The sequence below is a fragment of the Echeneis naucrates genome, chromosome 3, assembly GCF_900963305.1.
Source record: "Echeneis naucrates chromosome 3, fEcheNa1.1, whole genome shotgun sequence".
NCBI classification, from domain to species: Eukaryota; Metazoa; Chordata; class Actinopteri; order Carangiformes; family Echeneidae; genus Echeneis; species Echeneis naucrates.
Genome location: NC_042513.1, coordinates 27,246,394 through 27,272,189, shown reverse-complemented (window position 1 = coordinate 27,272,189; position 25,796 = coordinate 27,246,394). Strand labels below are relative to the sequence as shown.

The 25,796-nt window shown below is 46.3% G+C and overlaps 1 protein-coding gene across 2 annotated transcripts in view; it reads right to left on the bottom strand.

Annotated features, from left to right (window-relative positions):
- The window catches only part of large2 (LARGE xylosyl- and glucuronyltransferase 2), a 44,953-nt gene that overhangs the window by 5,239 nt on the left and 13,918 nt on the right, over positions 1–25,796 (bottom strand). Inside the window, exons 2-9 of one of the 2 annotated variants that reach the window (XM_029499011.1) lie at positions 24,342–24,420; positions 10,851–11,079; positions 7,720–8,009; positions 7,093–7,175; positions 4,267–4,390; positions 1,949–2,120; positions 1,274–1,378; positions 1,081–1,193 (exon numbers count right to left, since the gene is read on the bottom strand). In XM_029499011.1, the coding sequence (XP_029354871.1) occupies positions 1,081–1,193; positions 1,274–1,378; positions 1,949–2,120; positions 4,267–4,390; positions 7,093–7,175; positions 7,720–8,009; positions 10,851–10,950 (987 nt within the window). In that variant the 5' untranslated portion in view covers positions 10,951–11,079; positions 24,342–24,420. Of the gene's footprint in view, positions 1–1,080; positions 1,194–1,273; positions 1,379–1,948; positions 2,121–4,266; positions 4,391–7,092; positions 7,176–7,719; positions 8,010–10,850; positions 11,080–15,251; positions 15,388–24,341; positions 24,421–25,796 lie in introns of those variants that run through there. The other variant, XM_029499012.1, reaches the window with a different exon arrangement.

Here is a 25,796-nt window from a genome sequence, read left to right as displayed (position 1 = left end):
ATTCTTCAAACTACGATTCGAACAGACAATTAAACACAGCTTACAATAAGCTGAATGACTGCTCCACCAGGAGAACGAGTTGTTGTTCTCTGTTGTCTGTTGTTGTCGGTTGTTGGCTGTTGTCTGTTGCTGTCTGTTGCTGTCCGTTGCTGTCTGTTGTTGGTTGGTGTCTGTTGTTATCAGTTGTTGGATTTTGTCTGTTGATGTCCGTTGTCAGTTGCTGTCTGTTGTTATCGGTTGTTTGTTGTTGTCAGTTGTTGGCTGTTGTCTGTTGCTGTCCGTTGCTGTCTGTTGTTGGTTGGTGTCTGTTGTTATCAGTTGTTGGCTGTTGTCTGTTGTTGGTTGTTGTCTGTTGTTGGTTGTTTGTTGGCTGTTGTTTGTTGTTTGTTGTTGTCTGTTGTTGTCCGTGCTCAGTGGCTGTCTGTTGTTGTGCTGTAAAACTCTGAAGGACTGTTGTTTTTTTTGTTTTTGTTTGTTTGTTTCATAAAACAACACAACGGCAGCCGGTGCTGCTCAGACTTTGAGGGTCATATGTGATGAAGGTGAAGATCAGAGATGCATTAAATAATTCCTCTTATTTTTAAAATTCTTTTTCTTGATTCTTAAATAAAATGAAAATCTGAAAATAGTTAAAAAAAAAAAAGTTGCAGTTGAAAGAATCCGATTATAACATTTAAAGGTCCACACAGGTTAAATTAAAATAGAGCTGTAATGTGAAATATTAAGTCTGAGACGATTTTCATAGATGGATGGAGAATAATACGATGTTGGAAACTGAACATTGAGTCAAGCTTAGTTTGTCAAACTCTCCATATTTTACTATTTTATATTGTAAAACTCTGCAGAGGTTTATAATCTTTAGATTGATTTATATTGGATTGGATTTCAAAACAGCAACATAAACATTTCTAAGGCAAATAGAATGTGAATATTTCATCCTCTGACATTAAATCCTTTTCATATCAAACTTAATAATTAAACTTCTTCCATCAGCAGAATAAAGCTGAGAAATCAAATCAGAGCTTATTTATACTGAGTCTCCCTGGCGGCACTTTGTGTCTTCTCTGATGTGCGTCTGACCTGATCGGCGAGCGAAGTACTGAGCATGCTCATCAGCTCCCTCTCTGCCGTCAGCCGCCACATCTGCTCCCAACCGATTCGCCGCAGTCGCTCCAGGTAGAGGAGGATGACGCCTGCAGGAAGCACACAGGAAGTGAGTGAACCACGCCAACGAGTCACGTCCTCAGACGTGGCGCCGCTCCGGATTGGTCACCTGTGTTGAAGCCTCGTCCCAGCGCCGGCCAGGGTTTGTGGTTTTTCCACAGATTCCCCAGATACCAGTCGCTCTGGTTCTCCACCAGGCCAATCACCTGCTTATCTGCAAACAGAGCAGAGACAGTCCAGTTTCTGCCAAGAAATGATGTCACAGGTCTCAACAGGAAGTAACATGGAAAATGGTGATCCGGTTTTCAAATTTAAAGTCTGAATTTGACTCGATTCCCCCGTAGTCTGACGTCTTTATTTTGGTAGACATCCTTTACCTGTAATCACTCCATCAGGTCAATCAGAATTTGCAACAATTTAAAACTTTTATCCTGCTTTTTTTTTTTTCAGAATTTGTGAAGCATGGAAATTTTGAAAGGCTGAACTTCCTTCCTGTCCTTCACTTCTCAGCTCCAGCCTGCAGAAGTTTAGACAGTTTTAATCCTTTGTTAGTTTTTTCCTCTCTTTCCTTTTTAAATGCAAAACCCTCGACATCCAGCATCCACTCCAGAGGAGAAGAGCCTCTTCACACAGGAGCTCTGATGTTTTATGTATATTTAAGACTCCAGGGCTGATGTGTGTTGGAGCGCTACGGCAGGAATCCTTAGTTATTTCTGTTTCTGACATTTCCACTTGATGTTTGGGGGAAAAACGGGTAAAAACCTTCAGTGATGAAAGTTTTCACCTGTGAACTTCCTGAAGATGCCCCAGAGCTCAGCGATGTCTGTGGCGAAGGTGATGTCCGTGTCCAAGACGATGACCTTGGTCAGGTGGGAGGGCAGCGCTTTGGTTAGCGTCAGCTTCATCAAGCCGTAAATACCTGAGTAGTGTTTGTTGGGTATCCACGACACTTCGGACTGAAAACACAAACAGGAAGACAGTTGGTTCCACGTTGGCGGTTAGCGCGCAGGTGCATTCACAATGTTTTGGCAAAGACTCAATGTGTGTGTGTGTGTGTGTGTGTGTGTTTTCTTTTGTTTTTGAAATTGCAAACAATGTCCTTTAATTAATTCTCTAGATTCAGAATAATTGGATCTGCATATGTGCATCATCTGTGAATATAATCAGCTTAAAGTCTCGGCTGTTTTTCTTTGGTTTAATGTGAGTTAATGGGGACTGGGGGGGAGGGTGAGAGAGAGGGAGAGAGGGACGGAGAGAGGGGGAGGGCGAGGGAGAGAGAGAAGGTGAGAGAGGGAGAGAGGGACGGGGAGAGGGAGAGGGAGGGAGAGGGTGAGAGAGAGGGAGAGAGGGACGGAGAGAGGGGAAGGGAGAGGGAGGGAGAGAGTGAGAGAAAGGGAGAGAGGGACGGAGAGAGGGAGAAAGAGAAGGTGAGAGAGGGTGAGAGAGAGGGAGAGAGGGAGAGAGGGACGGAGAGAGGGGGAGGGAGAGGGAGAGAGAGAAGGTGAGAGAGGGAGAGAGAGGGTGAGATGGAGAGAAGGAGAGGGAGAGGGAGGGAGAGAGAGAGAGGGTGAGAGAAAGGGAGAGAGGGACGGTGAGAGAGGAAGGGAGACGGAGGGAGAGGGAGAGAGAGAGGGTGAGAGAGGGAGAGAAGGAGAGAGAGAGGGTGAGAGAGAGAGAGACATAGTGACAGACAGAGAAGAGGGAGCGTTGGGGGGGTCGCAGCATCTGACAGCACAAAGGACTCATTGTTCAGTACAAAGACTGTGAGGGAGGAGAATGTGATGATGTGAAGGATGAAGATGCAGGTTGGTTGCAGTCATACACACACAGACACACACAGACACACACAGACACACACTGACTTATTCATGCTGCTTCCATCCTCCATCAGAGCACATTCATCAGTTTTATGTTAAAAGAAGAGATCTGCTGTGTTTGTGCTGAAGTGTCTCTTGACTTCGGGTGAGAAGTGTTTCTGCAGCTCGGCCGCCTCACGAAAACCTTCCAGCTGTAATCTAAAGGATCAGATGGAGTCCTACCTGCTCTGCTGCTCAGATCCAACACAAAAGGTTATCAAGATACAGTTTCTTTCCCGAGCAGAAGGTCCCCTAATAACCTTGTGTGTGAACAATAGCAGCTTTGTGTTGATCTGTGACACGCTGTGGTTACCTGGGCTGTTTGTGGGTCTGTTGTTTTAGTGTTAAGGCAGCTCTGCATCCTCACTTCAATTCTCTGGGGTTGCGGTTGAATAAATGAATGAATTTGAATTAATGGGGAGAATTTTTGGCAAAATCCAAAGGGAAAGAAGAAGGATTTTTTAAAGGCACACAGAGGTCCCTTATTTTCTGTGATAAAATGAAACTCTGCTGGATCTGCATAAATGGGATCATCCAACAAGCTGTTATTAACCTGTTATGGATATTCATGTTCTTCATGGGATCAACCCAAATCAGCGCCCTCGTTACAGGCCCATCCATTATTTATTCATTACAGCTGGATGAAGACAGTAAAATTTGGTTTAAAGCCAGAAAATGAACCTTGAGCTCAGACTGTTGTTGCTATTTTACATATATTTGTTCAGGGACACTAAAACTCTGCAGAGTTTTACAATGTTTATAATAAATTGAATCATACGAATGCAGCAGAAATGTTCCTGAAGAAAATTTACACTTGTATCTCTGGACAGCTCGTCCTTTTTCCTTTTATATGCTAACATTTTATGTCAAACTAAATAATTAAACTCTGACAAATCAAACAAAAGAGTTCTTCAGATTGAAGTCAAACTGATTCTCTGCTAATTTAGTCCAAGGAGATGTGAGTTCAGATCTGGTTGTTAGTCTGAAAACCAGGCCAAACTGCAGCTTGACCTTTGACCTCATCCTGGAGGCTTTAATGGTCCTCTGATCAGTTAATGCGACGCAATCTGACACGGAGACTCGAGCGGCCTCCTGCTCTGAAGTGGGCTCTGTATTGATGTGACTCGGCCTTTGATGGCGCTCTGAGGTGAATCTCAGATTAATGAAAACACGAGACTGCGTGTCCTCGATGCGGACGCTGCAGTTTACTTTGATATGACAACGGTGTGTGTGTGCGGGCTCTTACCTTGAGCTCATCTGCATCGTAGAAGCTGACCTGCACCGACGGGACCATCCAAGACTGAAACAGAGAGCTCAGGATACGATTGGCCACTGTGTCGGTGATGAAATGAAAGTGAAGAGGATTCCTCCTGAAAACGGAGACAAAAAGCGGCCACTCAGACTTCCATTTCCAATTTAATGTTTAAACACCGGAAAAATGTGCATACAATTCATTTTCTGAGCAGCAACACATCAGACAGATGAGGTCAGACTCAGCCAATGTGTGCGTCTTTAAAAGCTTTTGTAAAGACGCACACGTGTGAGTGGGGCTGATTGAGGTCGACAGAAATCCAGCAAACAACAACAAAACCTCAAAATCTGCTCTGAATACAAATCCAATGAGTGCAGCGCTCTAAAAATATCAGGACTGATGTGTCCTCAGCGCTGCACCAACTTTGTTCCAGGACTCCCTGCTGCTGCTCACCAGAAACCTCTGAAGTTACTGTGAAAGAGATCCACTAAACCCACGTTCTGTCGTAATAAAGTCAAACTATCACTCTGGTTTAATCACCTGGATGGAAGAAACTCCAAGACACTTCTGTCTAACCCCCCATTTGTACTGCACCGACCCCCGTCGCTCTCTAATGCTGTTCGTCCATGAAAAACACAGCACCTGTGTTTCAGTCTGCTGCTTCTCTCCCACATTGCCAGCCATTTTCCAGTTTTCAACTCGCTAACCTCATCTTAAATCCAAGCCTTGGTCAAATCTTTCCTCTCCTCTGTGCTTCCCATTATTCTCTCTTCACTCTCCACTGGCTGTTCCATCACTATTTAAAACTGCAGCAGTACCTCCAGTGCTGAAAAAACCTGGTTCAGATCCATAACCTTCTCTAACTTCACCACTCAGCTACACACATTTAACTGCAAACTACCTGTGCCCCCCGGCACAGCACTGAAACTGCCCTATTAAAAATTACAAAGGACCTCCTTGTGTCTGACTCCAGGTTACTCCCCATCATCATCCTCTCCCCTGGCATCACTCTTGCCCCCCTGGATTGGTTTCACTCCTATCTTTTAGGCCACACTCAGTTAATACAGCTTACATGTTTCCAGTCCAACCCCTCTCCAGTCACTTCAGGTGGGCCCCAGGGTTCTTTCCTAGGGCCACTTCTATTTATCATTTACTGCTTTCCCCTTTGCTGCATTTTCTGCAAATTCAAAACTAATTTCCTGCTGCTTCCCAGATAACAGACAGCTCTACTTATCCTGCAAGATAGATTCCTGTCTCCTTCCCTCACCTCCTGCATGTCTGTTCACCTAAATTTGAACAGCAATGGAACTGAATTCCTCCTCCACCCTGTCTAAATCTGACACCAGTGACAACGTCTTAGTTGCCCCCTCTGATCAGGCGAAGAGCCGTGGTGTCATCCTCAACAGCACCCCATCTTTCCAATCCGGTATCAATAACAATCCCCCGTCTGCATACTTTCATCTACTGCCTCTGTCCTTGTGAGTCCCTCCATAAATACCAATCGGTACAGAACTGTGCTGCCCATATCATCACCAAAAGCCCCTCATTCCACCACATCAGCTCCATCATCCAGCAACTCCACTGCCTCCTGTTCAACTAACACACAGATTTCAGTCTCCACCTGTACACCTGCAAGGCCATCCACGAAGTCACCCCTCCGTATCTTCCCATCACCGCTCCAGCCCGTTCCCTTCGATCCTCCTTCTGTCGGCCCGCTTCAGCACCACCTCTGGAACTCTCTGCCTCCTCACATCTGCAACTATGACTCTCCCCATCTTCAACTCCAAACAGTTTGCTCACTCACTCCAACTTCTGTTACACTCTGCCTTGTTTCGTTTATGTATGTTGATTTTATTTATCAATGTCTTTATTCTTTGTGCAGTGTCTTTTAAGGCGCTAAGAAATAAATCGTGTTCTTATTATTATAAAAGCAATCACGAATAAGATTTCGATTGGTCTGTAAAAAGAACACTTTCCGCTCAAATCAAATTGAAATATAGTCATTTAATATATATTTTAAACCCTTGGAGACGTTTTTGTGCCTTTTACTGTTTGATTTCGATAATAAAAATAACAACTTCCTGTAGCACCCTTGAATAGACAGTTTACAAAATGAATCAGGTGAGTTCAAAATACACTTCGAATGCATCACCATCTCTTTAATTTTCAGGCTTCGTATTTAATATGTTCCTGATTCCACTGTGAATGTTGCTGCTGATGATATACTGCACATCCCACCTGTCTGTTTCCCTCTGTCTCACTCAGCAATATGAACTATTAGTCTTGTTGGATGATCTGAGGTGTGAACATCACGGCTGCAGCAGAAACACGATGTGTGTGTGTGTGTGTGTGGTCATCTTTTGTATTTCTGCTGCTGCATCAACACATGTTTTGGGACAGAAAATGTCTGAAATGTCTTCAGAACAAAACAAACACAAAACGAAATGATGCTCCATTTAGAGGGAAAGGGGAGGGGCTAGGGGGTGGGGCTACTGTGTGACTGACAGACTGAACAGACCGATAAGGAGGGCGCACAGAGCAGGTCAGCTCCGCCTTCTCCTCTCTCTTTTGGTTTTAAAAAACAAAATGGCCGACGGACACGTTACAACCTGGAGGTTTCAGAGTTGTGTATGTGTGTGTTTGTGTGTCCGTATGATCCAAGATAATCCAAACAGGGACCAGGAAGACAGAAAGGAACGTTTCCATCCTGTCGTTCTTCTCGGGGTTTATTTTGAATGTTTCTGTTCATCATTCAGTCTCACTGATCCATCCAACCCGCTTCAAGGTCTCAGCTGTGTACGAAGTGATGGGCAGACTCACCTGTGGAAAAGGACGGACTTGACCAGCGTGACGACGTCTCTGCTGGCGTTGTGGCCGGCACAAACACAGGCCACATGGATGAGCTGCAGAGAGAGAGGGAGAGACAGCCTGACATGAACCAGGACATTCAGTCCGCCCCCCCGTTTCCCTCCGACACGTTTAGGAAGTTTATATAATAAACACTGGAAACCTAAAGAGAAATCTGACTGTACTGTACTATACTCTCCCTTGTATTGAAGTCTATGGGAAAATGTCCCTCCCCCTCCTCAGTAAACATTTTCCTGATGAATTTATGGTCCCAATCAGGATAGAGAAGAGGTTTCTTAAAAAAGCAAAGATGACAGCTATGGCTGACAGTCTAATTATAAGATGCAGACTGACAGGTGACGTCAGAGTGTGTTGACTGTTGTGAACAACACAACAACACTACTGCGTTCACGTGGGAATTGAACACAGCTCTGTCGCTACTTTTCCTTTTGCTCCTGACGTCATCTGCAACTGCAAGAAGTTGCCTAGCAACAGAACTTGACCTGCTCATTTCCTCTTCATTTGGACCCTCCCACCTGCACACTGTTCCACTTCCTGTTTGTGTTGTAACCATGGAAACAGACATCAGTCAACACTGACCTCACACTTCTGGACAGTCGGCGAGCGGGGACACTCGGTGTGGTTGTTCTTGTCCTCTGCCGTGTTGTCACCGTCCTCCGGTCCGGTGTCTGCAGAGGCCGCCCACTGCTGGTTGCCGTAGTTACCGTCTGGCTGCTGGCCCACGCCTTGCTGTGATTGGCTGAGCTGAAGCCGGATCTGCCGGTTCTCTTCCTCCACCTCTCGGACCCTGGACTCCAGGACGGCTCGCTCCAGGACCTGAGCTGCCGGGGTGTCAGCCAGGCAGGGGGCGAGGAGCAGGGAGCGGCCATCTGGGGGGGGAGGAGACACCAGGAGGTTAGTGATGGACGTTTCCCAAAAAACCTGACCCCTCTGTGTGTTCGGGGCTAAAAAAGAATTACTGTTCGAAGATTTGTCTGATCATTTTGAATAATTTTCAGAATCAGCGGATTCCATCTGTTCTGTGTGTCGTCGTTTCCACGGTGGAGCTTCAGTAGAGAAACTGAACTGAATGCTCCGGCTCAGACGTCAGGTGTGTAAAGAGGCGACATCAGGCGCCGCAGTCCTGCTGTTTTTTACACTTTTTCACACACACACAATTTCTGGGACGAATCACACATGAAAATTGTTTGATCACACCCCCCCACTGCTTCCTTACAGATCTGTGAATAAATCCCAGAATGCCTCAGGGCAGAGTGTTGGTTTGGTTCAACGATCCTGATTTATCATTTCGGACACTGAATGTATGAAAATGCTGATTCTCTGCTCCAAAGGTGAGTTTGACGCCGCCGGGGTTTAACTGTTCACACAGATATGAGCAGCCAGACGAAACAACACTGCTGCTTGCTTGTTTGTCGTCGGACGTTTCTCTTCATTTCCTGCCCCAGTTTCTTCAAAAAGTCACAAACTGAGAATAAATGAATAAATAAATTCATCAAATGTCATTTATTTCAGTGTTGACTTTAAACCTCAGACGTATCAGGACAGAAATGTTAGAAGCAAAATGAAGGCAGAAAAATAAAGAAATCAAAACGACTTGATGCATCTCACACACACAGCAGCCAGACACCGTGAAAGTTCCCCACAACGCTGTTTGAGATCAGATTTCTGATGATTCCTCCAAACGTTCCCCCTCGTCTTCTCTCTCACCCTGTAGAGCAGCAGCCGGCCCACAGCTGAAGTGAGGCATGCTGGGAATGTTCACACCCTTGTGTGTGGCGATGTGACAGCGGAGGAAGGAGGGAATCTTAAAAACTTCACTAAAAGCAGCAGCTAAAACACGATACAGGTTTGTTAGAGTCTGATTATTATACACAGGGAGTTTACAGCATTTAATAAACTGTTGGCTAATTTAGTTTACTGACATTCATCATAATTAATATCTTCACTGCAGGTTCTAATCTGAACAGCAGCTCAGATAAATGATGACCTGAGACCGGACTGCTGAAACTTAAAGGGCCTAAACGGTCTGAATGTTAAAGCTCCTCCTGGTCTCTGAATAAAAATCATGTCTACTTTCTATATTCATTCAGGGAAAGTATTTAAGTACTTGAAATCTGTTTTATATTGTTGGATATCTCAGAAAACAGTCAGTGAAGTATAAATATGGACCTTTAAATTAAACATGGCTTTTTAAATATAATGTTATTCACACTATTGACCGTGTAAAGTGTAGATAATGTTATTTAGCACTTCTTTACATTCTGGATTATCATGCACACATTATAAAGCGTGATAATCCTTCGTTGGCAGCGATGGATTTAATCATGTAACCTAACAAAGCCAATGGGAATGAGAGTCTGAGGATGAGCTGCAGAGGAAGCCGCGAGTGAGGACGAGGAAACTCAACTGCAGGATGCAGTTTCTCCACAATCTGATATGCAGGTTATTTCTGCTCTCCATCACTCTGAATGCTCGGAGCTAAAATGGAAACTCATTCGTCATCCATGTTTGAGTGCTCCGGTCAGACTGTGATCCTCCTCCACCAATCACTGCTGACCTCCATTATGAGACGAGCGTGGGGTCGAAGGTCACATCATACACAACCACAACAGTAATTAGACAACATTATATTCAGTATTAAAGCTCCATTCTTTATACTAACGAGTAATAAAAACTAGACAACAGGCAACAGAAGGGCTGAGAACCTGCTTTAAAATCAAATCTACCCTCAGACCAGGAGGACCTTTAACATTCAGACCGTAAAGGTTGAACGTTAAGTATCAACAGTCCGGTAATGTCTCAGTTCATCATTTATCTGAGCTGCTGTTCAGATTAGAACCTGCAGTGAAGATATTAATTATGATGGCTGCCAGTAAACTAAACTACACAACAGTTTATTAAATGCTGTATACATTCAAAATGCAACAACAATCTCTCAAGACAATTTTATTCTGTCTGAAGGTCAGTTGTTGTTGACTGTCTGACCCAGTCCTGGACTAACTGCTCCTCTGGGACGAGGCTTTCCCTCAGATATCTGGCAGGTTGGCAGGTTATTCATCACACAGCCAACTGACATGTGAAGACAATTACATTTCCCAAGTTCAGCTGAATTAAAACAGCATCAGCTCGTATAACCATTAATGTGAAGACGCTGGCAGCTGCTGATGACACTGTGAGACCCCATCAAGGTCAAAAACTAAAATGTAATCTCCATTTTTAAAGGTCCATGCAGTCTAAAGGTAGATTGGGTTTAATTATATCATTTTCAGGTTTCAGGTCAGGGACTTGTCGGTTATGGACTCGGGCGGCTGTACATGTGACTTGCTCACTGTGTGTTATAAAAGATCTTCCTGGAAACAGCATCAAGACAAATACATTCCCTGAACTGACCTCGGCCGCTGCAATCCAAACAATCATCAGCCTCGATGGCTCTCTGGGATGTCAGGATGAAAAACCAAACCAAACAGAAAACAGTCTCCATGTGTTTAATAATTTAACGTAATAGCTGGATCGAAGGGAAATTGAGCCGAGCTGCAGAAAATTGTCTGATAATTGATGTGTTCTGTTCTTGGCGGTTTCCTGCAACTCTGTTTGACCCAAACCACAGCTCAAGTCTTTTATTATAAATCAGCTGCGACTTTTCAAACCCGATCTCTGTGAGAAGTCGCAGAGAGGACTCAGATTGTGCGGAGTCAGCAGAAGGTACTCACTCTCCAGGTTTCCTGCCAGCAAGTAGAGCCAGGTGAGCAGGACCACGGCCGTGAGGGACGCCACCAGAAGCTTCAGGCGTCCGCGGCACAGCAGGTTCATGGTGGGACGGCGGCGCTGAGGGACTCTGAGGGTCGGGGGGGCGGGGGGGGACTGGGGAGAGGAAGGGGGAAGGACGGGGGTCTCAGGTCGGGCTCAGTCCTTCATCAGGTTGCTGCAGCATCTTTTCATCTGAGGAGATAGAAGGTGGAGGTCTGCTTTAATTTTTTGATTTCAATTCAACCTCTAATTTGTTCTTCAGTGAAGCAGGACAGGTTTCTCGCCCCCCCCCCACCCCAGTCCAGTGACAAAGCTGCATCCGTGATACTCCAAAGGATGATGATGTAATGATGATGTCACTAAGTCTAATGAGGCTTAATGAAATGAACAGAAGGAAACAAGAAGTGTCACATTTGTATCACAAACATGGAAAACCTGAAAAAAGAAAATCCTGAATAAGCTGTAACTAAACCCCGCCCAACAGCCGGACCCCCCCACGGTCTCTGAGCTGGAGGTCTATCTTTGTTTCACAATAGGATTCATTAATCCCACTTTAATTAAACAGAAGCCTGAAGGAAACAAACCCAGAATCCGCCGCCAACAAGAAACAGCAGAAGAAGAAAAGTTACGGCCAACGAGCTCGGAAAAAAAAGGTTTCATTTGGAGGATGAAACAGCTGACGACGAACAAAACAGACAAATGTTCAAGATTAATGACAGATTCACTGAAAAACCAGAAACAAGGTCACACTAATCAGCTGATAACCTGTTAAATATGGATTTACAGTTCTAATCAAGTTAATAATGTTGTGTTTCATTAAACTTTATTTCACTTCAGTAGAATTCTGTTTTATACGTTCAGATGTTATTTATGATTCTTGTTTTTTATTTCTGACTCAAACATTTTATTTTTCATATTTACGATTTTTTCTTTTGGTTTATTCTCTTCAGAACATCTTCATCTTTTCGTTATTTTATTTTTAATCTTCAGGGACTGATGAGACTGTTTTTACTGCGTCTTATTTCTTTATTATTATTATCTTATTTTCTTTATTCAAACATTTTGTGTTGTATTTGTACAAAACTTTGATTTAACTGATTGAGAAATTTTTTCATGAGCTGGTTCTGGTTCGGGTTCTGAGGCGTCTCTCGTGTCACGAGTCAGATATTTTGTGGCGGACGTCCTCGTGTTTCTGAGACACTGAACTTGCCGAACACAGCGTGTTGTGTGAACAAAGACAGAAGACGAAACACTTCAACCTCCGAGGAAACAAACATGTCTGACGCCTCTGTCATCAGATCTGCTGTTCCCACAATCCTTCAGGAAACAGCCCTGAACCACACGACCAGCTGATCAGACGGCGAAGACATCAACATTAGATCTGACTCCTTTCGTCGTCACAACAACCCATCAGACTGTCTCCACTCAGTGCTCAGCTCATTAGGAACACATAATCTAACCCCGACCCATTCAGGATCAGTCCAACAGTCTCCTTTCACACAGAAGCACACATTAATCTTATTGTGTTTTAATAATCAGCTGTGAGATGCGTCCTTTGACCTTTGACCTCTTTGAACCGAGATGAAAACAGACTTTTCTGGTCCGACCTTCTTCATTATGAAAAACAATGAGGATCAAACTGCACAAAGACACGACTCTCTGCCAAGACTCCAACTTTCCAAGTACATCCAGATGATTTATGAGTTAATTAGCGAGGCTGATGTATGTGCTGTACGTCGTTAGGAGCAATGAAAGTCGCTGGGAGGAGACGGGGAGACAAACAGAAGAAAGAGCGGAGGAGAGAGGCAAAGAAAGGAAATGACTTAGAAGACAGGAAGGAAAAATATATATCAGGAAGAACATCGGCAGAAAGGAGAAGGTGGAAGATGAGGACAAGATTTAGGAAAGGAAGCAGGACACAAGAGGAGAAAAGAAAAGAGAAGAAGAGTAAGTAAATAAGGTCCATCCTGAGTTGTGGGATGTGGAGGTTTATTGGCCTTTCAGCCTCCAACGCTCATAAACCCGGCAAGGAAATAAAAATGAGGGACAGTGCCACTAAAGAGGAGTTTAATAGGCAGCTTTTGTTGATTCTGCAGGAGCTGCACAAAACGCTTACACTTCTGGGCTCTAATTGTGGCTGTAAAAACAAAGAGCCTTGGCTGTCGATATGAGGACGTGTCGGAGGACTGCGGCGGTTTCAGCCTCAACCCGCTCCCAGGCGTCTAATCAGAGCTGAGAACAGCACTGGAGGGACGGCCGAGGACGCCGTGTGGGTGGCGGCAGGCAGAGGCACGACAAATAACTCGGTGTAATGGCTGTAAATTAAAAGATAACACACCGAGTGCAGAGAGAAAGAGAGATTCATCTCTTTCCTAACTGACCCCAAACGCATCGTTTATTCCATCAGTCTTCTGTCATCTGTGTTTAAATGTTCATAAAAACAATGACTTCGTCATCTGGGGGCCAAAAAGATTCTGCACCGATCAACAGGAAACAGAAAAACACATCAGAGCTGTTATTCCCCCAGATGGTTCTTCCTGTTTCCTCCTTAAACAGAATCAGCTGATCTGTCCGATCTGAAACTGATCAGATCTGGATCAGTCTGACTCCGTCCATCATCATCCTCCATCTTTGATAGCGACGTCTGGAGTCACGTCTCTACATCGGACGCTCCTATTGGCTCCGGTGGGTGATGTCACAGCCAATCAGAGTCTCTGGATCAGTCCTGTTTCTGATCGCAGAGTCAGGCAGAATCAGCTGATATGAAAAAAAAACAAAACCTGAGCGGTCTGGACTGAGACCCAGCAGGGTGATGATGTCATTAGGAGCTGAGAGCAGATCAGACTGAAGAGAGCTAATCACCGAGGGGGGAGTCCTGATTAACGAATTATCAGACAGACTTCCTGCATTAGGAGAGGATGGGGGGGGTCCACTCACACGCACACTGTTTAAATCTACTTGTCACTTCCTCTGAAGGAGGATTGTGTTTGTGTGTCACAATACACACAACAGAGATCAGCTGTAAACACACTGTGTTACGCGCAGTCACTTAATTATCACTCTCCGCTTCTGATTACTGCAATTAAAGTATTTGTCCTTTAAAATAATAAACTCCTGGTTGTCGGTTTGAGTTCAGCTGTTGTGGGACTTAGACCCCCCCAGCAGGACCGTCTTCCTCCTCCTCCCTGACTGACAAACATCCTCCATTCTTACACCAACACAAAATAACATTTAAATCCCCCCCCACACACAATTAGCAGACACTACAATTTAAAGCTGTCCTTGAACGCCTCACTCCAGTCTGGGGGGGTTGGGATCAACAGTTTCTGGGAGGTGGAGCTCAAATATTAAAGAGCCAAATGGTTTGATTCATCGTTGACAAAAACTCTAAAACCACTGAAGTCAAAATAACGTCTCAGTGTCGTCTTGGAGCTGCCGCAGACGATTTACAGAATTAGTCTCGTTTCCCTCCAGATTAATCCGGCAGCAGTAAAGACCTCAGATCAGTTCAGTTCAAAGGCTGTACAGTCATCATATCAGACTCCATGTAAGACCTCACAGGCTCAGGAGTCGTGGGGCCGTGACCTAATCAACCAGAGCTCTGCTGTAAGAGGTTTATGAAAACCAGGTCGGACCTCCAGCTGATCAGCTGATCGTCCTTCAGGTCATTTATACATCGAGTTTTAATATGATTACCAGCTTTCATGTGGACTGCAGGACCAGCAGCCTTCACTCCATTAAGCGTCTTCAACCTGAAACCATCACCGACCAAAAGAAAGCTTTGTGTTTTAAATTAAAGGCCCACATTGTAACGTCTCCAGTCTTTTATTTTGAAAGGTTGGTCTCCATCAGAAGATATATTTGTGGTTTTAAGACCAAAAACCTTCTCAGTTTTTCTTCTCCACTCTCAGACAGCCAATCAGAGGAGAGCAGCAACTGTTTGTTGTGACATCACAAAGTCCCAGAAGTCCTGACGGCTGGTTTTAAGGTTCAGCATTTCTCTGGACTGATTTAGAATCAGAGACCACGTGGAGGTCTACCTGTAGATCTGTGGACCTTTAATATTATATTTCCCCCAAATATACCCCAAAACAGACTGTCTTTACTTTGGACCAGGGGGTCCAGATTCAGTTTCTCTAACTGTGATGAATCTGACTCTAAAACCCGACAGGAACCGGACCAGCATGACCCAGAGGAGGTAAAATTCCTCAAAACGGCGTTCTGCTGCTTGGCGACGTGTTTTAGTATCGCGGAGGGAAACAAAAAAAATCATCAGAAACACGAGACGACATATTCCATCTGCACTTCTTCTTCCTCCGTGTCACAGAAACACGTGACGTGCGACCTTTGCCCTTTCTCCCTACCTGGATGTTCTCTCCGCCGCTCAGCGTGATCCAAACTTGTGCTGACTAGTCCAAGTTCAGAGCGAGCCGGTTCTCCTCCTCTTCTTCTTCTTCTCTCTGCAGACTTTTGTTCCAGTTCTTTGACCTCTGTTGCAGATTCATGGCCTCCTTTCTTTCCCTTCGCCGCCTCCTCCCACTGCTCCTCCTCTCTGTTGTCGGCCTCCTCCTACCCGAACACAAACACTCCATAAATCACCACGGGAACAGCTCTGATTTCCGCCCCCCTCCCCCCGGGGCTGTTGGGGCAGATGGGAGGAGAAAGGTGGAGAAGGAGCGGTGTCACCTTTCATCCAGTCAGGAAGAAGAGCGGGCAGCATTGTGTGGCTCTTTTTTTTCTTTCAGCTGAGGAATTCAAAAAGTCTGCTGAGACTCAAATAAAAGCTTTGAGATTTCTCTGAGCCGGCAGACGAACAGGGGCGGGATTTGTCCAGCTCACCTGCCACTGGTCCCCTCAGGTCCCGGTCCTGGTCCTGGTCCTGGTCCAGGATCAACCAAATGTCCTTTCCAGGTTTGGTGTAAACTCAGAAACAGAGGGATGTAAAAGCCTCAACGTGGCTCTGAAATGGTTAATTTATAACCTGAACAGGAAACTGGAGCCTGAAGCTGAACCAGATCAGTCTGCCTTCAAACAAACACACCTGGATTACCTGGCAGCTCCTCTGAGCCTGAAGGAACAAAGTAATTACACACACACACACACACACACACAGTTCTGTGTTCCTGGGCTGAAGTTTTGAGCTGATGATGGACACTTCATTAAAGACACGGATCAGCGGCGTGGATCAGAAGGAATGCTGGGAAACTCCGCCGCTCTTATCTCTCCTGTGCAAAGAAAAGCAGCTCGCTCTACCTGCCCCCCCCCCCCCCTCCCCCCGGGGCTGCCTGTAATCGCCCTGTAATGTAAACTGTGAGGGGAACGTCCCATCTGGACCCTGCACTTGTTCCAGGAGGTTACTGCAGGTCATTGTTAGGAAAGACGCAGCGACACAAAGAGCTGAACTACACAACAGCAACACAGAGTTACACATTTCTAATTCCTCCGGCTGCATGCTGGAAATCTGATATACAGTTTTAGTGACGAACATAACGGATCAGGTCAAGGTCAAAAACACTCATTAACACGTCGGGCTGGAAAATAAACACAAAATCCAGCCGACACGTTTGTACGACGTTTGGAAATAAATAGAAAGTGACTGAAACTAAATGGCAAAAACTACAAAAGGCTGGATCCTAAAAGACAAACACGAACCTTTAACAAAGACATAAAAATAAACAACAACAACACGTCCCAGGAGTCTTCCAACAGATGGAGCTCCCATGAGGCTTTGAGGCAGCTGCTGTGTAGAACTGTGTTGATGTGACGAGCTCTCATTCCTCCTCTGATATAAAACCAAGTTTAACAGACTCATGCTGTGTTTGTTTCCTGCCGCAGGTCAGCGTGAGGATCAGGTGACACAGCACCAGACGGCAAGACGACTTAACACCAACACTTCGCTCCTTGTTAAGGGTCGGAGGTCACATGTTCTGGGGTCTATCAGTGAACATGGAGGGTCTGGTTTCGTCTGAGCACCTGCTGCACTTCCCTCCTCCGACTTCCTGCTAAAATGAGCCTCCAGCTTCAGTTTCAGCGTGGAGACACCGAGCCGACTGCCACACATGGACCACGTGGATCAGGTGGAGAAGAAACATTTGAACCTTAACTTTAGTTCATTTGTCCACAGTACAGTCTGAACCTGAACATTAATCCTGATCCTGGCCTTCAACACTAACCGTCCTCTATGATCCAGAGAGATGGAGGGTCAGAACCATAAATACAAACCTCACACAGTCATTTGGATTTCTACACATTTGGAACCTCTCAGTGATGTTGGATTTCCAAACCCTGAAATAAAACCAAACTCCAACAACTCCCCAAAAATAACATCAAAATAAAAAGAGAATAAAAAGCAGCAGCTCGGTTCCTTCAGCCCGACCGCTCCAACAGAACAGCTGAGCTTCTCAGCGTAAACACGAGCTGCCCTCCAGCTCTGTGCTGCCCACCAACACCACCAACACAAAACATGACAATCGGTGTACACACACAGCTCCTCTGTGTGTTGCTCTGCTGCCTACACACCACAGACTCGAATGCACAGATTCTACATCACTATGGCGAAGAGGGTCAGAGGTTCCACTGTGAATCTATTATCAGAACCAGCTGCCGTATATTTATCTGCTGTTTCTGAGCAAAAGATAACAGTTGGTGAAGTCCTATAGAGCCAACAGACCATAATAAATCTGTGGGGGAGGTCGATCGATGCCAGTGACTCAACCATTGTTGGGCTGGTTGCTCAGATTTCTGCTTTTAAAAATCTACTTTCTTGCACAAACTTGTTTCAGTAATAACTCTGCTCCCCGAGGAGCGTCGTCCTCACACCTCTACACCGCCTCATCCACTGTCACCGTATTATTACTGCATTATTCTTCATGTTTTCTTCAGACCTGAGCCTCCGCTGTAGGACGAGTGTCCTCCCAACAGACTCCATTGTTAAAACCAGCAGAAATAAACATGTTTACACTCAAGGACAAACAGTGAAAACAACAGCTCTGCTCCTTGTGGCTGATTTCCTCCTTAGAGACGACTCTACAGGGGAAAGTTTTTATACAAGTCCGTTCCCAGTACACTGAAACTCCAGACTGAGACCATCAGCTCATCAAGGAAACGCTTCCTGAGCTAATAAATCAGGGAGGAGGAGGGACATCTTCCCATAGACTTCAATACTATCTGATCTCTGACTACAGCCAGTGGTCAGCAGGTAGGATGGACCTCCAACAGGAGAGTCTGAGGGACGGACTCCCTGGATCGAGTGGAACGTGGTGGAGCCGTGGCTGACCCTCAGAGGGGGCGGAGCCACAGCCTGCGGCCATCAGAACTACCAGCTGCTCTTTCTGCTCCTCTTACAAGGACGACAACGAAGAACAGATCTTTTTGTTTGGAGAAGTTCAGAGAGGTCGAGCAGTTTCATCATAGCTGCTACAGACAAATGTGACGCAATGAATGGATTCAGCTCCGACATCATCAATCACGTCCAGCAGCCGGCTGAAATATTTAAACCGCCACTCTTCTCTGTTTCTTCATGCTGGTTCTTCTCAGCACGCAGAAACTTCCTACAACTTCCTATTTTCAAATTTTGCTGCGTCTGATTTCAGGTCACAGTTGAATTTCAGCTGAAATGTGAACCAGGTCCAGATGGTCCAGTTTGGTTTTGATCAAAGTCTTCTTCATCAGGATGAACTGACAGTCTGATTTGGACTTAATGTCGGGGTCAAAGGTCAGACCCAGGTGCACGTGTCCATTAAAGGGCGGTGTCTCGTTGAGCTGCAGATCCGCTGACAACGTAATTACTCACAATCCGTCTTAAGACTTTGAGCTCGTTGCACTTTGATGCTGCATCAGCTAATGTGGTGAGTCATATGCTGCTATTTCAGTCCAGGACACATAGACACAGCAGAGGAGGACTCCCCAGGACAGAACCGGGCCAGAACCGGGCCAGAACCAGGGAAGAACCGGGCCAGAACCAGGACAGAACCAGGCCAGAACCGGGCCAGAACCAGGCCAGAACCGGGCCAGAACCGGGCCAGAACCAGGGAAGAACCGGGCCAGAACCAGGACAGAACCAGGCCAGAACCGGGCCAGAACCGGGGAAGAACCGGGCCAGAACCAGGACAGAACCAGGCCAGAACCGGGCCAGAACCGGGGAAGAACCGGGCCAGAACCAGGACAGAACCAGGGAAGAACCGGGCCAGAACTGGGGAAGAACCGGGCCAGAACCAGGGAAGAACCGGGCCAGAACCAGGACAGAACCAGGGAAGAACCGGGCAAGAACCAGGACAGACCCAGGCCAGAACCAGGACAGGACCCGGACAGGACCAGGACAGAATCAGGACAGCACTGGGCCAGAACCGGGCCAGAACCGGGGAAGAACCAGGACAGAACCAGGACAGGACCAGGACAGGACCAGGATAGAATCAGGACAGAACCAGAACAGAACCAGGCCAGAACCAGGACAGAACCAGAACAGAACCAGAACAGAACCAGGACAGAACCAGGACAGAACCAGGACAGGACCCGGACAGGACCAGGACAGAATCAGGACAGCACTGGGCCAGAACCGGGCCAGAACCGGGGAAGAACCAGGACAGAACCAGGACAGGACCAGGACAGGACCAGGATAGAATCAGGACAGAACCAGAACAGAACCAGGCCAGAACCAGGACAGAACCAGAACAGAACCAGAACAGAACCAGGACAGAACCAGGACAGAACCAGGCCAGAACCAGGCCAGTTTTTTGATTCTATCAGTTCAGTGTTATTTTTCAGGAGCTCAGCTGTCGTTCTACATCGATGGAGGATGTTGTCGTGGTAACCAGTGAAACTGTAGCAGGAAATAGACTGAGGCTGGTGGGGGGGGCTGCTGAATCACTTCCTGTCAGCTGATGACATCATTTAAACGTACTAATGATAATATTGATAAGTATCGATAAATGTGACCTTTTTAGACACCGAGGACCACGTCTGCAGAACCGGGCTCAGATCGAGGGCGAGAGAGGTATAGTCAGACAGAGAGAGAGAGAGAGAGGTGAATGATTCAGGATAGTTGTGAGTCCGTTTCCCCCGCGGAGCCGCGACTCCATTTCTTTCCATCCACCAACACAGATTCATCTCTCTGACAACAATGGGGAGGTGTGTGTGTGTGTGTGTGTGTGTGTGTGTGGATCTTGGTCGGACACCTCCTTCCCTCCATCTTCTCCTCTTGTTCCTCCAGCGATGGGGGGGGGGGGGGGGGGGGGGGGGGGGGGTTTGTTTCTCAGAGTGTGCCGCTGACGATTTTATTTTTACTGCTGAAACGAACAGTCACACCCAAACGCAGACAGACTGGGACCTTTAAAGCAGATGGTTCTGATCTGTGACCTTCAGCTGCACATCAAGGTCATCCTGATCCCACCAACCTCAACTCAGACCAGAACCAAAGCTAAAGGCGGACCTCCCTGTGGATCCAAACACAACTCAGACCAGAACCAAAGCTGAAGGCGGACCTCCCTGTGGATCCAAACACAACTCAGACCAGAACCAAAGCTGAAGGCGGACCTCCCTGTGGATCCAAACACAACTCAGAACAGAACCAAAGCTAAAGGCGGACCTCCCTGTGGATCCAAACACAACTCAGACCAGAACCAAAGCTAAAGGCGGACCTCCCTGTGGATCCAAACACAACTCAGACCAGAACCAAAGCTAAAGGCGGACCTCCCTGTGGATCCAAACACAACTCAGACCAGAACCAAAGCTGAAGGCGGACCTCCCTGTGGATCCAAACACAACTCAGACCAGAACCAAAGCTGAAGGCGGACCTCCCTGTGGATCCAAACACAACTCAGACCAGAACCAAAGCTAAAGGCGGACCTCCCTGTGGATCCAAACACAACTCAGACCAGAACCAAAGCTGAAGGCGGACCTCCCTGTGGATCCAAACACAACTCAGACCAGAACCAAAGCTAAAGGCGGACCTCCCTGTGGATCCAAACACAACTCAGACCAGAACCAAAGCTAAAGGCGGACCTCCCTGTGGATCCAAACACAACTCAGACCAGAACCAAAGCTAAAGGCGGACCTCCCTGTGGATCCAAACACAACCTCAGACCAGAACCAAAGCTAAGGCGGACCTCCCTGTGGATCCAAACACAACTCAGACCAGAACCAAAGCTAAAGGCGGACCTCCCTGTGGATCCAAACACAACTCAGACCAGAACCAAAGCTAAAGGCGGACCTCCCTGTGGATCCAAACACAACTCAGACCAGAACCAAAGCTGAAGGCGGACCTCCCTGTGGATCCAAACACAACTCAGACCAGAACCAAAGCTGAAGGCGGACCTCCCTGTGGATCCAAACACAACTCAGACCAGAACCAAAGCTGAAGGCGGACCTCCCTGTGGATCCAAACACAACTCAGACCAGAACCAAAGCTAAAGGCGGACCTCCCTGTGGATCCAAACACAACTCAGACCAGAACCAAAGCTGAAGGCGGACCTCCCTGTGGATCCAAACACAACTCAGACCAGAACCAAAGCTAAAGGCGGACCTCCCTGTGGATCCAAACACAACTCAGACCAGAACCAAAGCTAAAGGCGGACCTCCCTGTGGATCCAAACACAACTCAGACCAGAACCAAAGCTAAAGGCGGACCTCCCTGTGGATCCAAACACAACTCAGACCAGAACCAAAGCTAAAGGCGGACCTCCCTGTGGATCCAAACACAACTCAGACCAGAACCAAAGCTAAAGGCGGACCTCCCTGTGGATCCAAACACAACTCAGACCAGAACCAAAGCTAAAGGCGGACCTCCCTGTGGATCCAAACACAACTCAGACCAGAACCAAAGCTAAAGGCGGACCTCCCTGTGGATCCAAACACAACTCAGACCAGAACCAAAGCTAAAGGCGGACCTCCACAACACAACTCCTCGACGCAGTAAAGTTTAAGATGACACAAAACACAAGTCGCTCAGATAAACTGATGCTAAAAATCCAAACGGAGCTGCAGACAGTGACATTACACGTTCACCTTATTTATTCATTGTTTCAGGAAAAATATTGATTAGTTCGTGTTTAGATGGACAGATAAGTAACTCAGACCAGGAGGGTGTGTGTGTATGTGTGTGTGTGTGTGTGTGTGTGTGTGTGTGTGTGTCCTTTGGTTAAATCAGTGTAACACTGCGACGCCTGCGACTGATTGATGTGCTCCGCTCGCGGCTGCAGACGACCTGTAAGACGGGTAATGAGCTTTTACAAGGTGACACACACACACTCACACACACACACACACACACACACACACACACACACACACACACACACACTGCTATCCCTCACCATAGAATTTGCAGACCTTGGTGACCTGAGTGGCCACAGGGCGCTCACCCACAATGCCTTGCTCTCAGACCTAATCCCCCGATGACCCCTGACCCCTCATTCAGATCAACCCCCCTCTGCTGGACAGATAATGAACACTGCAGGTCGTTTGACGGGGCGGTTTGTGTTAGTTTGTTAATTAGTGTGTTTCCCTCGGGGGGTGGGGGTTGTGTGTGTGAAGATCCAGTAAAGAGATTAACGACACACACACACTCAGCCGTGTTGTCTTGTCAGGACGCTGGTGGATCTTTTCTGGCTGCAGCGACTTCAGAGGCCGTTTATTCCCAAATTCTCAACAATCTTCTTCAGCAGAGTGACGGGGGACAGATCCGCCGCCCTTTAATCCCATCAGGATGAAAACGCAGAACGCAGTTTGTCTTCAGGGGGCGTGGCCTGAGAGGTGGGAGGAGTCAGACTTGAGACCGGCTCATTTTGGTAGAGGGAGGGGTCAGTTGGTCACGTGACCTGGAGGTGTTTCCCAACATCTGCTTCTCTGAGACTTTGATGGCTCACAACAGTTATTTTCTGTTACTTCCCCCCGCCCCCCCACCGCCGTGACTACAAAGTACCATTTGTCTCTGCATAACATTGTTTTCTTATTATCATTAAAGAAGACAAAAAAGAAAAAAGAAAGGAAACAAAGAATAATTTATCAACTCTGTTCTGCATAAAAACTCATACTCCCTGCGCACGCTGACAATGAGAGCGCCACTGCCATCTACTGTAGCGGAGGTGCAATTACTCTTTATTCTAGTACAGGAAAAAAAGCATGTTCCGGGGGGGTCACACGGCCCCCCTGGCCCCAATGTTTGAGAAACACAGCTCAGAAGAAGGTGAGACGCAGACAAACAGATTCAATTTATCTGCTCAGTTTGACAAATGAGCATCTGGACGAAGACGCTTCGTCAGGAGAAACATGAGCGGCGGCACGTCCTCAGAGCGGGAACAGAGCTGCTCTTCATTTAGGGTAACAACAAAACACAATCAAGACAAAGAAGTTTCCATAATGAAACAAAGAGGTTTGTCTGCACTGGACAAAAACTATCTACAATCAGCACACTAAAGTCTGAATGTTCACACTTCAAGCTAAATGAAAATGAAATGAAAACCAGAATGTTTTCCGCCTGGAAGCGTCATAGAAAATAAAGTCTCCATTATTGTCTCAGCACCGACCCACAAAACAACCGACTTCCACACTGAACATTTCTGTTTCACAACATCACGGCGGCTCTGGCATCACATGCTCCGAACGAACCCGTCGCCAACAACCATCTGATCACCACGCTTGAGACGATCTCACCAGAGGAGAAGATCCACCTTCATTCACTTCACTGTGTTTAGTTGACTTTTGTTCAACAACAACAAGAAGGTTCTGGGTTTGAATCCTGGACCTGTCAGGGTGGAGTTCACGTGCGGACGGATGGAACTACATAATAAGAAGGAGAACTGAGAATCCAAACCTCTGACTGATCTTTAAATGAACAACGCTGCGTTGCTGACATTCAGCAGGTGTCAGGCTGAAAACGTTCTGCGTATTGTTTTATTAATGAGTCTGATATTTCTGCTCAGAATGAGACTCGATGCTTCTCCACTAAATTCGTACCAAAACGCTTGAAGCCAACATTAATAAATTCCACTGCAGCTTACAGAGCTGTTGAAGCAGAACAAAAAAAAAAAAAAAACAACCTTAAATTACTTGAAAGCCAATTAACATGACACCATAATTATCAGACGACCTCTCCGTTGTTGTACAGTTTTGTTTTTAGGATGAGTTGAACAGTGAAGCTGTTCGAATCCATTTTTTCTCATCTCACATAAACAAGACGATAAATGAATCAAGAAACCGGTCACGTCAGAGTGAAAGCAACAACAAAGAGCCAAAATCATACAAAGAGGAGTCTGACGCCTCGGTGCACGGAGTGTTCGCACGTCCCTCCGAGCCTCAGACGGCGACTGATACCTGTTATTGTCTCCATACGGCTGATTTTACACTTCAACAATACAAAGCTCCACACACGCCCACATTCACTCCCCAAGCTGAGCCGAGAAAAGTGCCACATTTTAAAGTACCATAAATAAAAACAAAAAGCTGCATTTGCTTCTTACCAGATTTGCAGGAAAAATCCAAATTCAGGGAAAAGTGAGGAGAAGAGACGGATCAGGAAGCTCAGCGGGAAATCCAAACCTGTGGAGGAGACCACAGATGAAACGTCTTCACAAAGATGTTGACTGTTTCTGTGTCAGGAAAGTTTTTCTCCTTCTCTTAATCTGTGTCGTCCTTTTCAACCTGTCAATCAAACAGACGGCTGAGACGTTCCAGATACTCTCTGACTTTATACAACAACCGTCCTGACGGCAGGCTGCTCATCTGAGCGGGAAATGAGACGAATCAGAACAGAGAAAACAGTGAAAAAGACAGGCGAGGAAGCTCTCTTGAAAAGAACTGGAAAACTGACAAACTCACCAAGGTGAAGGTGAAGGCATCAACACAGGAGGGCAGTAATTACAAAATAAAACAGGAAATGAACTAAAGTCCAAAACTTCCGTGAAAATCAGTCTGAGGTTTTACATCCTCATGATTCTCCGTCTTCAGTTTCACGTCAGCATGCGTTTCCATGGAGATATTAACTGCTCACCAAGAAATTTCAACTGACTTTGATTCTTCCATCAGATTAAACCTCCTGCGTTCAGACTAGCTGGTGGTGAACATCTTTAACAGGAAGTCTACATAAACACCATCCAGTATGAACCAGCACACATTTAAAACCACCAACCTCCAGTTAGCAGCTGGAGCAAGTCGGCTAAAAGCAAGTCCAACTGAAGCGACCAGCTAGCAAAAGGCTTCCATCCTCCTTCCTGCTGCCTGTCATGTGACCCTGCGATGCGTTCACTGCCCATGAAAACCAACAGCATCCCGTTCAAACTGATCCAGAACTGAGACGTTGTGTTTTCTGGGAAGTTTTAGTTTCTGGTCCTGTTTTCCAGGTTTTCCAGGACTAACAGGAAATGAGTCCTGCAGAAAATGCCTCACTGCTCTCAGTTTCTCCAAAAAATACATAAATCCAAAGTCTCTCAGTCGATATTTAACAGAGATCTGGTTCCTGTAATCAGGCTGGAGGATTAGAAAAACCTGGTTTCTGCTGAAGCTGGCTGCAGATAACGGACAAAACGTTTGTGTGACAGCAGAGCAGGAAAAACACACTGACAGACATCTGCATCCTTAAAACATCCCTGTTCACTTTCTGAGACCAAAACTGACATGAAGCAACGATCACGTCAAAATAAATTACAAACTACAGCAAAAATTCTGCTGATTTCACTGAAGCCTTTCCAGCTGTTGTGTCGTCCGCGATCTTCAAACTAAGACCGAGAAATCAGAAAAAAGAACACTTTCAACAGAAAGTGACTTAATCACAGCCGTGAACATGAGTCACACGGGACCGAAGCCAATTAGCAGCCTTTTGTATCCAGAATCAGAGCTTTGATGTTCGACTTCTCAAAGCAACATGACAGAAATAACAGAGGAATCATCTGTGATCTCTCTGCAGGTGCAGCTGATGA